This window comes from Chlamydotis macqueenii, chromosome 1 (assembly GCF_036417535.1).
Source record: "Chlamydotis macqueenii isolate bChlMac1 chromosome 1, bChlMac1.mat, whole genome shotgun sequence".
NCBI classification, from domain to species: domain Eukaryota; kingdom Metazoa; phylum Chordata; class Aves; order Otidiformes; family Otididae; genus Chlamydotis; species Chlamydotis macqueenii.
Genome location: NC_141556.1, coordinates 113,117,711 through 113,138,538, shown reverse-complemented (window position 1 = coordinate 113,138,538; position 20,828 = coordinate 113,117,711). Strand labels below are relative to the sequence as shown.

The 20,828-nt window shown below is 42.3% G+C and overlaps 1 protein-coding gene across 2 annotated transcripts; it reads left to right on the top strand.

Moving 5' to 3' along the window:
• Window positions 1–2,659: 2,659 nt before the first annotated feature.
• On the top strand, window positions 2,660–14,163 carry MRPL39 (mitochondrial ribosomal protein L39). 2 transcript variants are annotated; one of them, XM_086764106.1, is made up of 10 exons: window positions 2,660–2,769; window positions 3,242–3,448; window positions 3,794–3,933; window positions 4,415–4,514; window positions 5,756–5,823; window positions 7,147–7,259; window positions 10,416–10,481; window positions 11,684–11,837; window positions 12,755–12,802; window positions 14,027–14,163. In XM_086764106.1, the coding sequence occupies exons 1-10, from the start codon at window positions 2,727–2,729 to the stop codon at window positions 14,111–14,113; spliced, it is 1,026 nt and encodes a 341-aa protein (XP_086620232.1). In that variant the 5' UTR covers window positions 2,660–2,726; the 3' UTR covers window positions 14,114–14,163. The 2 variants fall into 2 exon arrangements, with proteins under 2 accessions (XP_086620232.1, XP_086620242.1); XM_086764116.1 differs by lacking the exon at window positions 14,027–14,163 and having other exon boundaries at window positions 12,727–12,802.
• Window positions 14,164–20,828: the final 6,665 nt, after the last annotated feature.

Below are 20,828 nucleotides of genomic sequence, written 5' to 3'. Positions count from 1 at the left end.
ATAAATGTAAGGAGGGACCAGATAGGCTACCATCATTTTTCTGAAGAGTAAGACAAATTAAAAGTTGCAAATACTTGTACAAAAGAAGATTCAGAGATTTGAAAGTGGCAATTTAAAGCAGAGAGACTTATACTAAAAAAGTGTGCAGTATCAAATAGGATTTTACTCTTGTCGTTCAAAGTTTCCACATAGTGACAGAATAGTGTTTGTTTCTGTCTTTCATTCTCCAAAGATTTCTAATTTACCTGCTTATAGAGTAAAAATGTTCTTCTTATACTCTACATTGCAAACTTTATGGGTTTTTTAATTATTTTAAATAAAACGATTAAGTGATGGGATCATTGAACCACATACGATTCCTCAAGCCACAGAATAAAAAGTTAACAGAAGAAACGATGTAGTCGAGCTACAATGACGTAAATAATAATAGCATCTTTGTATTTTCACCTCAAGGCTATAAACTGTTCTACACACAAGTATGTAGCCTACAATGAGCCTGCTGCATTAAAAAACAACTTGTATTTTACTCATTTTAAAAAATGAGGAAGCAGGATGATCGACTTAATCTATGAAATAATGTAAAGAACAGCACAGATAGTTCCTGTACTTGCACACCTGGTTTTCCGGATGAGAGTCCAGGTGAGAGGGAAGCTAGTGCCAGGTTCCGAATCAAGAGAAGCCAGCTGTCCCGCTGTTCTGCAGATGTGTTTCCACAGTGGAAAATTCTCTGTCTGTTACTGGCCCTTGTCAGTATTAAAACATTCTTTTTTTTTTTTTTTTTTATTCTGAGTTTGTTTATATCCTTTAGCTCTTAATAGCACTAATTCAGGGTAACTGTTTGACATTGACATTCTTGATGGCTGTTATATTTTTGCAGATCGGATGAAGACCGCCATCAGCTAAATTGTAAAGCATTGAAACAACCTCTTGAATTATTTCACAAATTTTAGTAAATTTTAATGCAAACCATGGTTTTCCTATATGGGCAGTAGCTAGTTTCAGCTTGGCTTCATTGTTTTGGGGAGAAAGGGTGGTAGGAACGTGTGGTGGGTTGACCCTGGCTGGACGCCACGTGTCCACCAAGCTGCTCTATCACTACCCTCTTCAACTAGACAAGGGGAGAAAAATACGATGAAAGGCTTGTGAATTGAGATAAGGACAGGGAGATCAATCAGCAATTACTGTCATGGGCAAAACAGACTCGACTTGGGAAAATTAGTTTAATTTATTACCAGTCAAATCAGAGTAGGGTAATGAGAAATAAAAGGAAGTCTTAAAACATCTTCCCCTCACCCATCCCTTCCTCCTGGGCTCAACTTCACTCCCAAATTCTCTACCTCCTCCCCCTGAGTGGTGCAAGGGGACAGGGAAGGGGAGTTGTGGTCAGTTCATCACATGTTGTTTCTGCTGCTCCTTCCTCCTTACACTCTTCCCCTGCTCCAGTGTGGGGTCACTCCCCCAGTTCATGGGGGACAGTCCTCCATGAACTTCTCCAGTGTGAGTCCTTCTCTGGCTTCAGTTCTTCACAAACTGCTCCAGTGTGTGTCCTTTCTACGAGGTGCGGTCCTTCAGGAGCAGACTGCTCCAGTGTGGGTCCCCCACAGGTTTGCCCTGCCAGCAAACCTTCTCTGGTGTGGGCTCCTCTCTCCCCCTGGGTTCACAGGCCCTGCCAGGAGCCTGTTCCAGAGCAGGCTTCCTGCAAGGTCACCGCCTCCTTCAGGCATCCACCTGCTCTGGCATGGGGTCCTCCACAGGCTGAAAGCGGATCTCTGCTCTCTGTGGGCCTCCTCGGGCTGCAGGGGAACAGCCTGCCTCACCATGGTCTTCACCACAGGCTGCAGGGGAATCTCTGCTCCGGTGCCTGGAACATCTTCTCCCCCTCCTTCCTCATTGACCTTGGGGTCTGCAGAGTTGTTTCTCTCACATATTCTCACTCCTCTCTCTGCTGCTGGCCTTTCCCCCTTCTTAAATATGTTATGTCAGAGGTTCTACCTCCAAAACTGATGGGCTCGGCCATGGCCAGTGGTAGGTCCTTCTTGGAGCTGACTGGCATTGGCTCCATCAGACATGGGGGAAGCTTCTACCAGCTTCTCACAGAAGCCACCCCCTGTAGTCCCCCCACTACCAAAACCTTGCCACGCAACCCAGTACAGGTCAGTGATAGTGAAGGGGAGCTGGTGCTACATGGAAACTTGGTGGCTTGCGTGTGGTGTGGCCTGGCCTGCGGCCCTGCCACAGCAGGGAGCTGGGCACCAAAGCCCCTTTCCACCAGCCACCAGCCCATTTGTGTTAAAGCTGTAACCCCGCTACTAGATATTTGTCATCCTCACTGCCCAACGGCTGAGTGTCCGCCGCAAGGGCATCCAAAAGGTGCCGGTTTCCGCGGTGACGTTACCACCCGGCCTAACGAGGCCTGTTGAGGCGAAGGGAGGGCAGGGGGCAGCGCCTTACACCCACAGCGCGACGGAACTAATAAATACACAACGGTGCCTCTAAAGAGACAGCCAAACCCCGGGGACGCACCGAGGACAGCTAAACCCCTCCCGCTGGGCGGCGGGCAGCCGCCGCCGCTCCCGACAGCCCCCGCCCCCAGCAGCCCCGGTAGCCCCGGCCCCGTGGTGCCGCCTGGCGGCCGCGGGTGCAGCAGGCGGAACCGCGCTGCCGCCGCCGCTGTTTCCGGCGGAGCCGGGGGAGGTGGCACCGGGGCGGTGGGACTCGACCGGAGCATGGCGGCGCGCTGGGCCGCCCGCTGCCTGCGGAGCGGGCGCCGTGAGTGGCGGCGGGGCGGGCGCGGGGGCGTGGGTGGGCGCCGGGCCGGCTGCGGGCTTGTGCTGCGCCGGTGCTTTGAGGGGCCCGGTATGGGGCGGCCGGGCCTGGCCTTGCGCGGCGGCTTAGGCCGCCGGCCCGCCGGGCTGAGGAGGCCGCTGTGAGCGCGGGCTGGGCCGTGGCGGCCGTGGTCCGCAGGGGCAGCGTGGCTTGTGTGAGCGAAGGGCCTTTGCGGCCAGAGAACGGCGTCAAGCTTTCGTTGCTTAAGAGTTTTCTGTTGTGACTTCGTGCAGGCAGCGCGGGGACCAGGAATGGACGGGCAGCAGGAGCTGCTGAGGCGCTCACCTGATGCATGTTGAGAGTGACACATGGATTAGCAGTGCAGTGGCATGTCTTGCTTCCTTTAGAAACCAACATCTTATAAAGAGGCTTTGAAAATGCCTTGTTGCTTATTTTATGTCGTTCCTTTTGCCAGGGTTCTTCTCGACACCGAGCGTTTCTCGACTGACATCAGATGAAGTGATTCAGATGCGTAATGAGCTCTTCACCAAAGAGAAAGAGAGACAGTTGTCTCTTCATCCACGAATTGAGAAAATCGAAGTAAAATATACTGGGAAGTCACACCCTGGCAGTGTGTTTGTAATGAACAAAGCTTTGTCTACTCCGTACAATTGTGCCATGCGTAAGTAAATGAACTCCTAAACTAATATTGTGCCACTGTTTATGAAAATCGTGCTGCCAATTGAGGCACCTGTCATCTCAGTTTGAAATGTTAAAGCTATTGACATTTTAATGGCCAAGATAACAGACATGCATTCAGAATGTTTGTGTTTGGTAAGTTTATTCGTACTAAAATACATCAGCAGCAAATGAGTCAATTTTTGCAGGCTTTGTTAACAGCTCATCCTTCAAAGTAATTTACAGAAGTGAAACTTTTGATTTTTGTGTTACAAGTGTAAGGGTCTAAACTGCTAACTCTGAGGAATATGGTTAATAACTCTGTAATACTTTTTTAAACTTTGTTTAGACTTAAGTCAATGGCATTGTGAGAAATCCGTTCTAGCTCTTGTGGATGGTGAGGTCTGGGATATGTACAGACCCTTGACGAAATCGTGTGAAATTCAGTTCCTTACTTTCAAAGATGAAGATCCAGAGGAAGTAAACAAGGTAAATCTATATCTTCTCTCATTGTAGGTGACCCTGATTATGACCATTTGGTTTTGTATGCCCGTTTCAGTTCTATGTCCATCTACTTTCTTGAATTTCATTGTTGTGAAGGTTCAGATATCTTTTAGTAGTTGATTGGTGCATCTTTATTATCATTAGTTGGGCTAGGTGATGCGTGGGAATCCCTTTGAACACATATTGTTGTATTATTCTATGGTTTCAGATTTAAATATCTCCAGGGAAACATCTGGCTTGCATTTTAAGTGCTGTTTTGGTTTTTTTTTTTTGATTGATTCTTTATGGAGAATCATCTCCAAATAGAAGTTGAAATAGTAAATAAAGTAGTGCTTGGGTTGACAGCTAGGTTTGTGCATCAATCAGTTAAGTGTTGGTATTCTTTTAGAATAAATAGCTGACGTCCATCTGGTATGGATTGTTAGCTTCTAGGTAATAAATCTGTATTTTGAAATTCTCTTTATAGGCCTATTGGCGTTCCTGTGCTATGATGATGGCATGTGTGTTAAAGCGAGCATTCAAAGATGAGTACTCAGTGAATCTGATGAAAGCTCCAGAAGTGCCAGGTGATAGAAGTGTTTTATATTCATTGTCTTGTCTTTTGCTGCTTCTTAAGTGAGTGACTGATGGTGTTACCAAAAAAACAGAGGCTCCTTTTCCAATGATAGAAGGTACTTAGCGTTAATATGTGTATTATATGCTGTTATTATAACTTTTAATTTATAGTAATCACACCGAAAGCAATTTTGTTATCAAAGCACAGAAAATTGGTTTGTGTGGCAACTGGGTTTCAGACCACTTAGGATTTTCTAAGTTGAGTTAATAGTGTAAGGACATAACCTTTTTATTGTGAAGTTACGTGAGTAAGGTATCTGGAAGATGTGATGTGTTTCTGTGAAATTTGCTCTGGTAACTAAATAACCTTGTGAGCACTTGAGTTACTAAAAATTACAATGTATCCATAAAGTTGGAAGATTATTGAAGTACAAACAGGGTTACTGACAACTTTTGCAAGTCTGTGACTTGATTTAAGATTTACAAAAGTGAGAAAATGCACAAGAGAGGAGGTTATTTAAATAACAAAGCCTGTGTGATTATGCATTTGATATATAAGAAGTTTGTTTGCTGGCCTTATGCAGTCCTCCTACAATTGATTCTCTCTTTAGCGATTTCAGCATTTGTCTTGATTGGTAAGCTATATTGTTATACTGTATGTATAGAAATAGTGTGAGCTTACTGGCTTGATTTCTAAGATGGCAATAAATGACCGAATATACACAAAGAGCGTTCTAATGATTACCACAGAAATCTGTGTTCCCTTTATCAGAAATTTGTGCCATGCTTGTGTCATGGATAAACATTTTACTTCAGCTTTAATATTATATGATTTTTCTATGCAATAAATTCCTCTTTACAATTTAATAGTGCAAATTTACTTTTAGCGTGTGATGCATACAAAGGAAAAATGTGAAATGTTTTCAAGGGTTTTTTTGTTTCAATGTTAAAAACAGTTTTGGGAAGCAGTATGATTTTGTTTTTTCCTTCTCTTTAGTGAGGTTATATTATACTGGCATTGCATTAAAACTCATTTCAAATAACTTTCTCATTCAGTGAAATGAAATTAAAATTATACTGGTTTAATCTACCATTTGGATAATCGTAGCTGAAAGTTTGTATTTTATGATGGATTTCTTGAGATCATTCTGGTTTTCATATTGAATTTGAAATACTTGTAAGAATATAAGACAATGAAATACATACTTTGTTACAAACATGAATATTTTTCTCTTTGGAATTGGAATTGCAGTGATCTCTGGAGCTTTCTGTTATGATGTAATTTTGGACAGTAGACTGAATGACTGGAAACCAACAAATGTAAGCATGATAACTTCTTTCCCAAAAAGTTATATAGCTTGCATCCTTGTCCAATGGTTCTTTTTTAATGGGGGAGAGGAGGCAGTGAGTTTTTTTCTTTTTGTTGGGTATATCTACACTGGTATTTTTTTAGCTCAGCAGTACTCTTTGGAAACTAATCTCTGCCTTTACTGCATACTGGCTCTCATTGCAGAGTGCTCTCAGAGCACACGAACTAGGTTCCTTTCAGATGAAATTAAAGCTTGAGCTGTCGTCCAGATACTTACAGGTTTTAGGTCTGTGGGGCTACAGTGAGTTCTGGTCTGAGATACAATTCCAAAACCAGTTGATGTGGCTGTTGGGATTTCAGTGCCATCTTTGCTACAGTACAAATCTGCTCTTACTCAGCCATTCTTCCCCTGGTAATGTAGATGTGAGCATAGTCTTTATGTGAGTAGAGCCCTCTGAAAATAAAAATATGTGTAATATGCATGTTTTCACCTAGTGCTTTACAGCATAATTGATTTGTTGTTGTAAAAGAACTGTGAGCACATTCAGCTGAAGTTCTCCTTAATAGCTTACTTATATTTCATGCTCTTCAGTAAATCAGATAATCTAAAATCTCTGAGTCTTGTAACTGTTTGGTAGCTGGTGTGATCACAAATGTTTTACTCATCTGGTGCCTGTTCTTGTTCTCATACCCAAGTATCAGCAGAGGTGCGTATGGCTAACAAAGCAATGCTGGTACAATGCAGAATTTTTCTTCAATATGATCTTGTAGTTGAAGTAACTTAGTTTGAAATATTTTCTGTGTGACATTATAAATGTAATTTCTTTTAATAACCATTTCTTATTTATCAATAAATCTGAGTATGCAGAGCTTTGGATTCTGGATGAAGGTCATAAATTTATATTTATTAACTATTCCGTACCTTTTTTCCCCTTTGATTCCATCACAATGGAGGTAATTTATAAGTGGAGTCATGACTCTGGGAATCAAGATACACAGGTTAATATTAAACAGTGGCAAGACTGTATGTGTATATATCATGTTGGGATAACCTGAGAAGTTTTAACTCCAATTAATTTATATTGTTTCTGCTGGAAAAATGCCTATTGAATTGACTGGGCATTGAATCAGTCCATTTAAACAGTGATGATCTGTAGCAATCTGTTGCTCATAAATAGAAAGAGTTACAATTCTACAGCAATATTCTTATATTTAGAGTTTATAATAGAAGATACTTAGTGTTTTGGCTAATATTTTGTGTTTTCTTTGGTTTGTCTGCTGACTCCAGCTGTGAAACTGGGGTGGCAGTTTTATATGTATCACCTGTTTTTTAGGACAACTTCCGTTCTCTTACAAGGGATGCTGGAAAGCTAATTCATAGAGACCTGCCATTTGAAACACTACATGTTGAAGCAAAAGTAGCACGTGAAATGTTTCAGCATAACAGGTAAGTGTCTGAATTTGCCTTTCTTTTAGAAATTCATTTAAATTTCTGCTTGGTTTGTAAATCCAAAATAAGATGTGACAGGTGAGGTAAGAAGGTACATCTCCCACTACTCTGAACAAACACGCCTCCACTCTCTTTCTCGCTCTGCCGTATTTCATTTTTAATGTTCTCTCCAGAGGCCAATGGCAGGCATCTTTGCTGGATGCAGTTTTGTGACAAATGGAAATACTGTAGACTTCTTAGTTTAATAGTGAGCTTCAAGATTTCACTACTTTTAAATTAAAGTTCTGGTGGTTAGATTTGGCATGCTAGTTACTTTCAGCCTTTGCTGAAAGGCTTTCATATTCAAAGAAAAAATGTGTATTTTTAATATCTTGATATATTCAAATGAAGATTTGATGTAATGCGGTTTTTGAGCTCTGCAGGGGAAGATGGGTAAAATAGAATCATAGAATCATAGAATGGTTAGGGTTGGAAGGGACCTTCAAAGGTCATCTAGTCCAACCCCCCTGCAAGGAGCAGGGACATCCCCAACTAGATCAGGTTGCTCAGAGCCTCATCCAGCCTGGCCTTGAACGTTTCCAGGGATGGGGCCTCCACCACCTCTCTGGGCAACCTGTTCCAGTGTTCTATAACTCACATTGTAAAAATTTTTTTCCTAATATCTAATCTAAATCTACCCCCCTCTATTTTAAAACTACCCTTCGTCCTATCACAACAGGCCCTACTGGACAGCCTTTCCCCATCTTTCCTGTAGGCCCCCTTGAGGTACTGGAAGACCGCTATCAGGTCTCCCCAGAGCCTCCTCTTCTCCAGGCTGAACAGCCCCAACTCTCTCAGCCTGTCCTTATAAGAAAGGTGCTCCAGCCCTCTGATCATCTTCGTGGCCCTCCTCTGGTCCTTCTCCAACTGGTCCATGTCCTTCTTATGTTGGGGGCTCCAGACCTGGACACAGTACACCAGATGGAGTCTTGCCAGAGCAGAGTAGAGGGGGAGAATCACCTCCCTCGACCTGCTGGCCACACTCCTTTTGGTGCAACCCAGGATGAGGTTGGCCTTCTGGGCCACAAGAGCACGTTGCCTGCTCATGTGGAGCTTCTCGTCCACCATCACTCCCAAGTCCTTCTCCTCAGGGCTGCTCTCGATCCATTCTCCGCCCAGCCTGTATTTGTGCCTGGGATTGCCACGACCCAGGTGCAGGACCTTGCACTTGGCCTGGTTGAACTTCAAGAGGCTGGCACAGGCCCACCTCTCCAGCCTGTCAAGGTCCCTCTGGATGGCATCCCTCCCTTCCAGCATGTTGACGGCACCACACAGCTTGGTGTCATCAGCAAACTTGCTGAGGGTGTACTCTATCCCACTGTCCATGTCGCTGACAACGACGTTGAACAGGGCCGGGCCCAACATGGACCCCTGAAGGACACCACTTGGACATCAAGCTGTTGACCACCACTCTCTGAGTGTGGCCATCCAGCCAACTCCTTATCCACCGAGTGGTCTGTCCATCAAACCCATGTCTCTCTAGTTTAGAGAGAAGGATGTTGTGTAGGACAGTGTCAAAAGCTTTGCACAAGTCCAGGTAGATGATATCCGTTGCTCTCCCTTGTCCACCAATGCTGTCACCCCGTCATAGAAGGCCACCAAATTGGTCAGGCACGATCTGCCCTTGGTGAAGCCATGTTGGCTGTCACCAACCACCTCCTTGCTCTCCATGTGCCTTAGCATGGTTTCCAGGAGAATCTGCTCCATGACCTTGCCAGGCACAGAGGAGAGGCTGACCGGCCTGTAGTTGCCAGGGTCCTCCTTGTTCCCTTTTTTAAAAATGGGGGTTATGTTCCCTCTCTTCCAGTCATTGGAGACCTCACCAGACCGCCACGATTTCTCAAATAGAATGGCCAGCGGTTTGGCAACTTCATCTGCCAGTTCCCTCAGGACCTGTGGATGGATCTCATCAGGTCCCATGGACTTGTGCACCTTCAGGTTCCTCAGATGATCCCGAACCTGCTCTTTGAGTACAGTGGGCGCTTCTTCATCCTCGCAGTCCCTGCTTGCGCCTTCCACAGCTTGGGTGGTGAGACAAGAGCCCTTATTGGTGAAGACTGAGGCAAAAAAGTCATTGAGAACCTCAGCCTTCTCCATGTCCTGGGTAACCAGGACACCGGTTTCCTTCTGTAGGGGGTCTACATTCTCCTTGGACTTTTTTTTGTCCCCTACGTACCTATAGAAGCTTTTCTTGTTGTTTTTTACATCCCTGGCCAGATTAAATTCTGTCAGGGCTTTAGCCTTCCTCACCCGATCCCTGGCCACTTGCACAGCCTCTTTGTAGTCCTCCCAGGCTACCTGTCTCTGCTTCCACCCTCTATAGGCTTTCTTCTTCACTTTCAGTTCGTCCAGGAGCTACTTGTTCATCCACGCAGGCCTCCTGGCCTTTTTGCCCGACTTGTTCTTCATGGGGATGCACCTCTGCTGAGCTTGGAGGAGGTGCTCCTTGAATGTGGACCAATTTTCCTGGGCCCCTCTTCCCTCCAGGGCCACCTCCCATGGCACTTGGCCCATCAGATCCCTGAAGAGGCTGAAGTCCGCCTTCCTGAAGTCTAGGGCAGAGAGCTTGCCGTGCAGTTTCCTTGCTGTCCTGTGGATCTTGAACTCCACCATGTCGTGGTTGCTGCAGCCAAGGCTGTTCTTCAGTTTCACATCCCCCACCAGCCCCTCCCTGTTGGTGAGCACAAGGTCGAGCATGGCACCCCTCCTTGTCGGCTCCTCTGTCGCCTGCAGGAGGAAGTTGTCGTCCACGCATTCCAGGAACCTCCTGGACTGCCTGTGCCCTGCCATGTTGTCTCTCCAACAGATGTTGGGGTGGCCTCTGCTATGGCATTATTCTTTAAATGCCTTTCAGTAGTACTCAGTATAATCTCCGTAATTTTTCCAGGAGCTGAGGTTAGACTAACAGATCTCTATGGCATGCTTTATAAAACATGCTGGTATGTGTTGTCATATAAAATTAAGAATTTAAACCTGTTTCAAAGCTCACATAAATACTACAAGCATGATTTTAAAGAATGCTCCTTACATCGGTCTCTTAAGTATTTTTATAAGAACTAGATGTTAAAGATGTTAAAAGTGAGGATTTTTAAAATCTTTTTTTGTCTTGTTCAGATACAAGATGGAGATGATCGAAGAAAAAGCTTCTCAGAATATGGAAGGAATTGTAACGTTACACAGGTGAGCGAAACTGTACTCTCATTCTGTAATGATTCACTGAAAGATTTGATTATATTGCAAGTACTCTCTGCAAGTGAGAAGAGTAAGTTACTTGTGATAGTTTTCAATTTAGAAATCACTTGTATTAATTGCTGTCTGCAGCCTGTCCTATGTTGTTGTTTGGGTGTTGGTTTCTTTTTTTTACAGCCATTGTTTTGAGATACTTAACACTTGGTGGCTCTCACTACGTTTCTATTTCTTGTTATGTTAAAGGTGCTAAGTGCCAGAGAAGTCTTGCTGCTTTAAGTGCTTTTACGTAAAATCTAAATAAATCTCTAGAGCTTGACAAGTTAAATAAAATACAAACCAAATGCTTATTTGAAAACAATAGTTTAGTGGATTTTTCTTCCAAAGTTGTCAAGATCTTCCTAACTGCCAAGCTACTGCCTTGTAGTGATGGAGATGAGAACCAAGCTGACTCCTGGGATGCAGTGTAAGATGTAAAGTTGTTAGACTGGAGGCAGGAAGCTTGTATCTCAGACATATTTGTGACCAGCTTAGGCTAGTGTAGGATATTCAGTTTTCTAGATGTCTAAATTGTTCTGCGTTTGATTTTGGAATCCACATCCCTCTAAAGGAACAGATATCTTTGCAGTAATGATTCTTGAAATGTTAGAATGATGTTGTGTCTGTTGCTCTCTCCTTCCTCCCACTCTCTAGTTCGCTCAGTAAGAGGGAAAATGGGCTGTTGATTTCTGGGAGAAGTTTGTTCTGAATGTTCTTTTGCTGTACAGCTTTTTGTCTCTCACTTTTCTTAATTGATTTGTAGTTTTCCAAGACCTGAAAGGAAAATACCTATGCAGGTTGTAGACACTGTACTGTGGAAAATGTGTGTCTTGGAGACAGATCTTTTTTCTGATGGATGACAGTTATCTCACTTTTAAAGCCAACGTGGCTTCAAAGATTTGTTAAACCAAGGGTCGTCTTTCTAGACTTGAGGTTTAAATTTCATAAGTTCATTTTAGGAAACTGTGTGACCTGTACTATTGCTTCAGGAAGCCTAGAAATGCTGAACTGGGGATTTGTTTAGTTTTGGTTTGGGATTTGTGTGGTTTTCTTTCATCTGTCCTGTAGATAGGAATTTGCTAATAAAAGTAAAAACAAATAGGCTTGTACTTGTCTCTGAATATGTTTGACATAGGGTTTTTCTTTTCTCCCATCAGGTTTGGTGACTTTGTAGATGTTACGGAAGGCGCCCATATTCCAAGGACAAGTTTCTGTTTCCAGTATGAGATAACAGCAGCCCATAATCTTCAGACTAACCAATCTGAATTGATAAGGAGGTTCCAGGGTGTGTCCCTGCCAGTTCATTTGAAGGTAATTAATCAATTTTGTACAGGTTTTCCTTTAAGTTAGGGCATTTGTCTTACTTTTTGATCTTTTTTATATACTGTGCTGGTAACCACACATAATTCAGAGGTGAGAACAATAGCAGAAAGGGAAGATCTATGATGATGACTATCTTGGATATCTGGGGTTAGTTTTCCTGGAACTATTGTGGATGTGAAATCAGAACTAGAAAAGTTTGCATCAGAGGGCGCTTCCTGTTATTTTTCAGTACTGAAAGTGTTGTGCAGTTTCTGCATGGGTATTTAATTCACCTTGCCTAAGTGTAGTTGTATATGCTAATCTTCTGAAATTGAAGCTGCTGACAGTATTTATTGAGATTCACAAAAGAGCAGAACTTTGAACTTATGCTCATGATAAAGGATACAATTTCAAAGTCAGTCATGCCACCAAAGTAAAACTTAACAACAATAACAGAAAAAAGTCCCACCACTAATCAGCTTTAAACAAAGGCTTTGCTGAACTATAGGTGGAGGCAGGAATCTCTCTTTGCATTCGTGTTGACTTACATGATTTTGACCTGTGGTCTAGCACATGTGCTGTTGTCTCAGTTGGGGAAGTTTTTGAGGGACAAGTGGGCACTAGGTTCCTCAGCTCATCTCTGTATACCCTTCCTCATGATCATAAGATTTTAATTCCCATTTTTACCCATTACCCCCTCAATGATTCCACACAATGAATAGATGTGATCAGCAGACATTTATTCAAGTCTCCCAAAGGAATATGCACAAATTGGACACTGAAATTGTAAACTGTAACATCTGAATTAAGGATTGTTACCTTTTTTTTTGCCATAATTTCTATACACTTGTCAGAATCTATTCTATGAGAAGATTATTTTTCTTTTTTTGGCCTCCAGTAACATCATTTAATGACATTTGATACAGGCTCACCACACTGTGTGGCACAAACTGCTGGAAAGATCGAAGAGGCTGGTAAGTCTAATTTGTGGTGAAGTACAGCTCGCCAAATATAAAGACATGCTGTGAGAGAGTAGAATTTGAATGATTAGAGATTGGTGGGGTATTCAAGAACATAACGTTAGGAATGGAAATGTTCACAGGTGAGGATAAATTGGATGCATTGGAAGTCTTAACTGCTGTGTAGAAGAGGATGTGCTAGTATTGTTTCTGAAGTCTGGTTACTAAAATGCATTGTAGCGTTTAAAAAACCCATATGCTGATCAATTGATAGAATTAAAAAAAAAAAACCGGAGCAAATTATATCACACTTGCTGTCTGTGGCTCTGAAGCTGTTTGCTTCTGAGAATCCCACATGGTTTTAATAATAATCTCTCTAAGCTGTTGTTAATTATCACTTAAAATTATATTGGTGTTTTACAAATTCATTTCTAAAATTAGTGTTGGTATCATATGTGTGTAAAATATAGAATTATTTTTTCCTGTTTTAACTGTGAACATGATATAAGAAAACTAAAAATTCCAATAATGCTTTTGCACTTACCTAGTTTTTTAGGTAATAACAAGTTTTCTGCCACAGGTTTGAGAGAACATGTGCAAACATGTTTCTTATAAGTAAATGCAGGGATAAAATCTAATACCACTGGGTGAACCTAGGTGAGAGTTACTGGAGATTAAACGGAATGCTATTTCAGTAAACTGCATAAATGCACTAGTTTGAGCAATTCTTGCCCGTTTAAAACCTACATGGAAAATAAAGTTCTTGCAAACATTCTTCGGTTAAACAACCAGTGTTCCAAAGTTGAAATGTACGTATCCAAGAGAAGCTTTGGAATGACTGAATAAATGCAAAAGGCAAGTTTTTAAGTTAAATGGAACTATAAAATATCATAAGCCTCATATAACCAGAGACTCACTATCAAGGCATGCTTAAGTGTAGGAAATCTTCATGAGAATCAAGCAGGAGATGTTTTGGAGCCTTCAGATCAAATATTTTACTTATCTGTGTGGCAAGAGAGGGGGAAACAAAATGCTGTATATCTACTGAAACTTGTTAGCCATGGTATTTTTCTATGAAATGAGTTTGAAGATACTTGTTATACATTTAATTTTGGAGACAGTAATTGTCTTTGTAGACTGTCCTTTCTTGTTACAGTGACAATATGAGTGGAGGATTTTCAGGATCAATGAGAACTAAATAATTTTAAAAAATATAACAAAATTGATGTGTTTCTGCAGGTTACTGAAGAAAAGTATTTGGAAGCAGTAGCAGAACGTAATGAGGCAAAAGGTGGAACTGAAGAAGGAAAAACTGTATCAATTTAAATTAACTTTAACCTCTAAATGTACATAATAAAATGTGTATTTTTACATGATGTCTTTGTGCTGCATATAAAAATGTCTTGGGTGATTAATTTAAATTGTGTGGACCTAAATTATAGATAGATATAAAGCCATTATCAGACATTTGAGTCCACTTAAAAAATTTCACTTTAAAAAACTGAGGAGGAGGAGAAGATAATGTTTTATTTGCAATAGCTCATCTTGCAAGTCACCCTTGTCCTTATCGCAACAATTGTATGAGTCCATATGTTGTCCTCTGTGATTAGTGCAATTTGGCCTACAGACTGTAGTTGAACTGGCAGCTGGAAATGCTGTCCCCTCTATCTTGATACAATTTCCAGACCCCTTGTTTGATCTTCCATTAAGAAAGTATTTCTTTCTAATTTCTGACCTGATGTGTTTGTTTCTGTTTGAACTTCCTGATGAAATTCTATCGAGTTCTTTGCCTACTGCAACAGAAAGTTGATACAAAGAGTATTTAAAAAAAAAATAAATAAAAAGAAAGAAAAAAAAAGAAAAAAAGCCCCTTCAGAAGCCCATAAAGGGTTACAAAAGGTTATTATTTTACTCATGTTGAGTTGCTGCCAGAATTGAAATTAGATGCTCGATTGTGTTTCAGGTTCAAAAGACTCTGTTCAGTAGACCACTGTGTAATTGCTGTTGCTTTACTAATACAAAAATAGCAGAATGTAAAAGCTGAAAAGTTGTTTGAATTTAATATTTTCTGCTGTACAAGTGCAGTTGAAGATTGTTTTCCAGAATAGCACCAAGACCGTAGTTTATTACTGGCATCCCCAGTATGGTAAGATTTATTATGCATTTTTGTTCTTTGATATTTAAATGTGGTGACTTCAATTAAATTTCAGAAGGAGTTTTTGTTAGATGATGTTTTCTGACATTTTGTATTTTCATCCTTAGTTCATTAGAGCTGTTCTCATTATACCAAAGGAGATTTTTATTACTTTTTGAAATGCAAATATTTTCTCTGAATTTTATCCCAATTACTGTTTTTATCATTAACTGCATCACTTGCTTTTGATGCTAGTTTTGTAAGAGCAGGGTAGCAGTTCACTAAAACACATTTAGGAAAGGAAATCTTGCCTAGCTTAATCAAACTAGAAAATATGTAGGTGCTGAATGTGTTAGAGCACAGAAGGAGAAATGCAAGTAAAAGTAGCTTTTGGTGAAATTGCAGAAATCTGCTTAAGGTATATGTTGAAATAAGTTTGCTCCTGTGCGTTTCTGTGCTTAGTGCAATATTTAGCTATTCAGATTTACTGGGAGACCCTGAACTTCTGACGTCTGTGAGTATGCTAACAGCCTATGACTTAGAATCATAGAATGGTTTGGAACGGACCTTTTAAAGATCATCTAGTCCAATCTCACTGCAAGGAGCAGGGACATCAGGGACAACTAGATCAGATTGGTCGTAACCCCGTCCAACCTGGCCTTGAATGTTTCTGGGGATGTGGCATCCACCGCCTCTCTGGGCAACTTGTTCCACTGCTTCACCACCCTCATTGTAAAAAAAAAAAAAAAACAAAACCAAAAACATTTCCTAATGTCCAGTCTGAATCTACTTCCTTCTATTTTAAAACCATCACCCCTTGTTCTATCACAGGCCCCGCTGAAGATTTTCTCCCCATCTTTCCTGTAGGCCTCCTTTAGGTACAGGAAGATGGCTATAAGGTCTCCCTGGAGCCTTCTCTTCTCCAGGGTGAGCAGCCTTAACTCTCTCAGCCTGTCCTCATAGGAGAGGTGCTCCAGCCCTCTGATCATCTTCGTCACCCTCCTCTGGACCTTCTCCAACTGGTCCATGCCCTTCTTATGTTGGGGGCTCCAGACCTGGATGCAGTACTCCAGGTGGGGTCTCACCAGAGCAGGGGGGCAGAATCACCTCCCTCGACCTACTGGCCACGTTTCTCTTGATGTGTCCAGGATGTGGGTGGCTTTCTGGGCTGTAAGTACACATTGCCAGCTCACATGGAGCTTCTTGTACACCAGCACACTCAAGCCCTCCTCAGAGCTGCTTGATTCATTCCCCACCTAATGGTGATGACACCAAGCTGTGTGGTGTGGTCAACACGCTGGAGGGGAGGGATGCTATCCAGAGGGACCTTGACAGGCTGGAGAGGTGGGCGTGTGCAAACCTCATGAAGTTCCACAAGGCCAAGTGCAAGGTCCTGTACATGGGTCAGGGTAATCCCAGGCACAAATACAGAATGGGCAGAGAATGGATTGAGAGCAGCCCTGAGGAGAAAGACTTGGGAGTGCTGGTGGATGAGAAGCTCAACATGAGCCAGCAATGCGTGCTTGCAGCCTAGAAAGCCAACTGCATCCTGGGCTGCATCAAAAGGAGCGTGGCCAACAGGTCAAGGGAGGTGATTCTGCCCCTCTAACTCTGCTCTCCTGAGACCCCACCTGGAGTACTGCATCCAGCTCTGGAGCCCTCAGTACAGGAAAGACGTGGACCTGTTGGACTGAATCCAGGGGAGGGCAACAAAGATGATCAGAGGGCTGGAGCACCTCTCCTATGAGGACAGGCTGAGAGAGTTGGGGCTGTTCAGCCTGGAGAAGATGAGGCTCCAGGAAGACCTTATAGTGCCCTTCCAGTACCTAAAGGGGACTTAAAAGAAAGATGGGGAGAAACTCTTTAGCAGGGCCTGTTGTGACAGGATGAGGGGTAATGGTTTTAAAATAGAAGGAGGTAGATTTAGACTAGACATAAGGAAGAAATTTTTTACAATGAGGTTGGTGAAACACTGGAGCAGGTTGCCCAGAGCAGTGGGTGATGTCCCATTCCTGGAACCATTCAAGGCCAGGTTGGGTGGGGACCTGAGCAACCTGATCTACTTGGAGATATCCCTGCTTCTTGCAGGGAGGTTGGACTAGATGAGGTTGGAAGGTCCCTTCTAATCAAAAGTATGCTATAATTCTATAATGTTGCAGAGGATTTTTATATTATGGTATCAGATGTTTATTTTTTAAAATAAGGTTCTTCATTCAAAATTTACCTTAAGAGTACACACACATCTCTATATATTTTCTTAAGACCATAGATGATCTTTGCAGTGAACTTCAAATATTTATGTTTCTTCTAAACCTAACCTTCTGGAGTACACTTTGGCTTTGGACCTGTTGTTCTGGTGCTACTGAGAAAGTAGGCATTAGTTCCTCTTGTGGAACACAAAATTTGCTGGGTTATTTTATTTTATTTAGATCCCTGCTATCTCTGATTAACCCAAGACCATAGTGAAATTATGCCAGTGGGATCTGATCTAGGTGGTCTGTTTCGAATTTTAAGCCAGTTATATCACCAGCCCACACAGTCTCCTGGTTTCTGCTCTGTATTTTGGGAGTCAAGTTCAGAATTCCTCCTGAATTCCACCACCTGCAGAGGAAGGTGAGAATGCTGCTTGCCCTTGGGAAATTTTTTAACTGTAGCTCCGTAACTTGAATTTAATGTTTCAGAGCTTTTGAGGTTTGTTTGGGGGTTTTTTTTGGCTTTTTTTTTTGTTTTGTTTGTTTGTTTGTTTTTGTTTTTTGGAGGGAGAGGGAACCTGACTTTTATAGTGTGCACTGCAAGACACAGTTCAAAAGACATACCTGGGCTGAAAACTGGAGAGGGAATTTCCCTTTCCTGACCTTCACTGTGTGCAAGACAGGTGCAGGACTGGCAGGGGAATTCACAGCAGAGCCTGAGGAACCTGCAGAGCTCCTATCACGAGGTGGGAGCGGTGGTGTGGCGAGGAGAGGTGCTGCCTCACCGCTGGGCTGGTGAGAAGCAAGAGAGTCGCCCTGCGAGGTAATGGGTGAATCCCCCTGGAAGGGACTTCTGCAAGTGCAGAACTACATTACCGAAAATGCTGTTGAGGGCTGCTGGCTGAAGTTGACATGAGATTGAACTTCCACCCCTTCCCTGGAAGTCTACATGTGAAAAAGTCGAAGTTCAAATTTCTGCAGAACTTAGTGCTACCTCGCGTCTCTGCTCACATGGGCTCCAGAAGGCAGGTCTTCCTTTGGCAGAGATGAAGCTGGAGAGGATGTCTTTGAAAAGCACCAGGGTTTTCACAGAGAACAGTAGCAGTTAAAAGAGAACGAGGTAATAGAATGTAGTGACCACTTCTTTCTTCCCACCAGTATGGTGGTGACAGCACTTTTCGAAGTAGGAGATGTAGATTCAATTGTCTACTGTGCCAGAGAGGGATTCAGAGCCACCTTTGGTGGGGGAAACATTTGTGGGTTTTTTTGGGGGGGATGGATCATAAGGTACTTTGAGTACTCCCTACCCAATCTGTATGAAGTGATGCCACTACTAGAAGAAAGTCCTGAACATTTCTTGGATGAGCATGGGAACAAATGGAAACAGTGCTCAGTGCTCATGGCAGCCACAGAGCAACAGGGAGATCCGGTCCCTCAGCTTGTAGCTGTTTCTGTTTTTTTTTTACTATTAATTGTTGGCATATAAAATGCTGAAATTGCCTACCAAGAGGAATGTTACAGCAGCTTCACTAGAGTAATGCTTCTTTTCTTTTTTTGGCTTGAGGATTTCTGACCTTCAGCTGAACTGCAGGGTGGTACCAGCCTGGCTGACTATTTCGGGCGGTGCTCTGACGTACGCCTGGAACTATGACTATATACCAAACTTAAAGCTATGGGGAAATATAAAATATCAAAATGAGCTTAGGTATGTCAGAGCTCTGACTGAGTGTGGATTCTGGATGTGTGTGCACTGTCTTGCCTACCATGGGGCCTGGCCCAATCTTCTCCATTAGAAGTAGCTAAGAGACCATCATGGACCCATTCAAAGAGAGTCAAGAAAGCAGATACTGTTTTTTCTCTGTACTGGATGCTATAGACAGCAGAAACTACAGGGATTAGGGGAGGGTAGATGGACAAAAGAGACTGCAGAATTATGCCAAGTGCCCCCCTTGGCTATTTCTCCTCTTTATTAAATTGCTTTCCAGGTATAAAGAGGCAGTTTTTACTGTATCCATTCAGTAAAAGCTAAAGGTAAGGAAGAATCTAGGAAGACACCATACTGCAAAATGCAGATGGTGGAGAAAGGGGAGGGCAGGGTGGTTTAGGCCAACATACATGAGCAGAAGATGACACTGGCCAGATTCTGATAAGTAATAAATAAGGAACGTACTTCTTTACTATGAGGGTGGTGAGGCACTGGAACACATTGTTCAAAGAAGTTCTGGATGCCCCATCCTTGGATGTGTTCAAGGCCAGATTGGACGGGGCTTTGAGCAACCTGGTCTAGTGGAAGGTGTCCTTGCCCAATGCAGGGGAGTTGGAACTAGATGGTCGTTCAAGTCCCTTTCAACCCAAACCATTCTCTGGTTCTGTGGTGACAGGGAAAAAGGCAGAAACTGAAGCCTTCTTCCTTGTTGTATATCTCAGTAGTAGCTCCATGGCCCCTTACATGCAAGTTGTTCATCCTTTTACGTCTTGTTTGAAAGAGAGTTGAAACTTTTCCAAATAGCAGAATTTTTGCTCTGAGCTTAGGACTCTTGAGCCTTCCCTTTTATTTATTGGTTTTATCTAAAAAGGAAACTCTCTACCAAGCTTATAGCTACATGGTGTCTTGATCCTAACACGTGGCAGTAAGAAGGTTGAGCTGAATCAGTTCCAGCTTTGTATACACATTATCGGACCAACTGAGATTTTTTTTTCCCCAAAGAAATAATCTGTAATTCATTTTATCATGGATTTTGCAGATAGAAAAGGGAATTGGGATGTAGTCTGACTTCATAACAGAGGAAATTAAATAAGAGAGTTATTTTTTTTCTTACCAAGGAAGTGAAACTCTTCCTGGGAAAGTGAATACATGCAAGTGATGAAAAAGCTCAATCATAAGTAGGCATCAAGTCCTTTTATGACAGCAGCTAGAATGAGCTTCCCGTTCTGTTTTAATCTCTAGCAAGAAGAAATGCTGTTTGGTAACTTACCTAATGCTATACCACTCAGCTAATCATGATACTTTGTTGTGTTTGAAGCCAGTGAATTTGCTAGTGCAGCTACATTTGTTTTATTAGTTTTTAAGGAATCCAGATGCAGAAACTCAGTATCATAGAGGCATTCAGTAGGAAGAAGTGGCAGTGGATATTTCTTGAAGAGCACCAACCATCTGAAAATGGTAATGCTGTCACGCTGTGGTCTTTCACAAGACTGAACCCCAGTCATGGACAGCATTAACATTTTTTCAGAGTAAAAAGAAAACCTATTAAAAAATATCTGCTAATGTATCTACAACTTAATATGCCTGTTTATCTGGGGAATCATCTATGCAGAAAAAATACATATAAATTGTCTAGTGACTGTATTTATATTTGCTATCTATTTCTTAAGTTTGCAGATTACTCAACTTACATTTTAAAGAGAAAAATGTATGAGAACATACATTTGATTTTTATAGCATGACTCTGAATCAGAATGGTGAAGAGCAAGACCAGTTTTCTTCCTTAACATACCTTCTATTGGTGTCTGTTTACACAGCACAGAAATGGGAAGTCTAGGCTGGGGAGGGGACAGCTGGGGTGAAGTTAAGAAGTCACAGCTGGTTATTGTTTTAGTACGATGTAGTTCACAAGCACTGAGGACAGTACTGCAGTCTAGGTACACTGCTCTGATACTAATTAAAGCCTTTGAAGAAAAAAATATAATCTCTTACTGGTTGCAGGCTTGGGGG

What these genes read in the sequence shown, in the direction of transcription:
- MRPL39 (XM_086764106.1), top strand. Translation starts at nt 2,727, where the DNA reads ATGGCGGCGCGCTGGGCCGCCCGCTGCCTGCGGAGCGGGCGCC. An exon ending in GAAAGCTCCAGAAGTGCCAG is followed by an intron (nt 4,515 to 5,755) that starts GTGATAGAAGTG and finishes TTGGAATTGCAG; the next exon opens with TGATCTCTGGAGCTTTCTGT. An exon ending in GAAATGTTTCAGCATAACAG is followed by an intron (nt 7,260 to 10,415) that starts GTAAGTGTCTGA and finishes TGTCTTGTTCAG; the next exon opens with ATACAAGATGGAGATGATCG.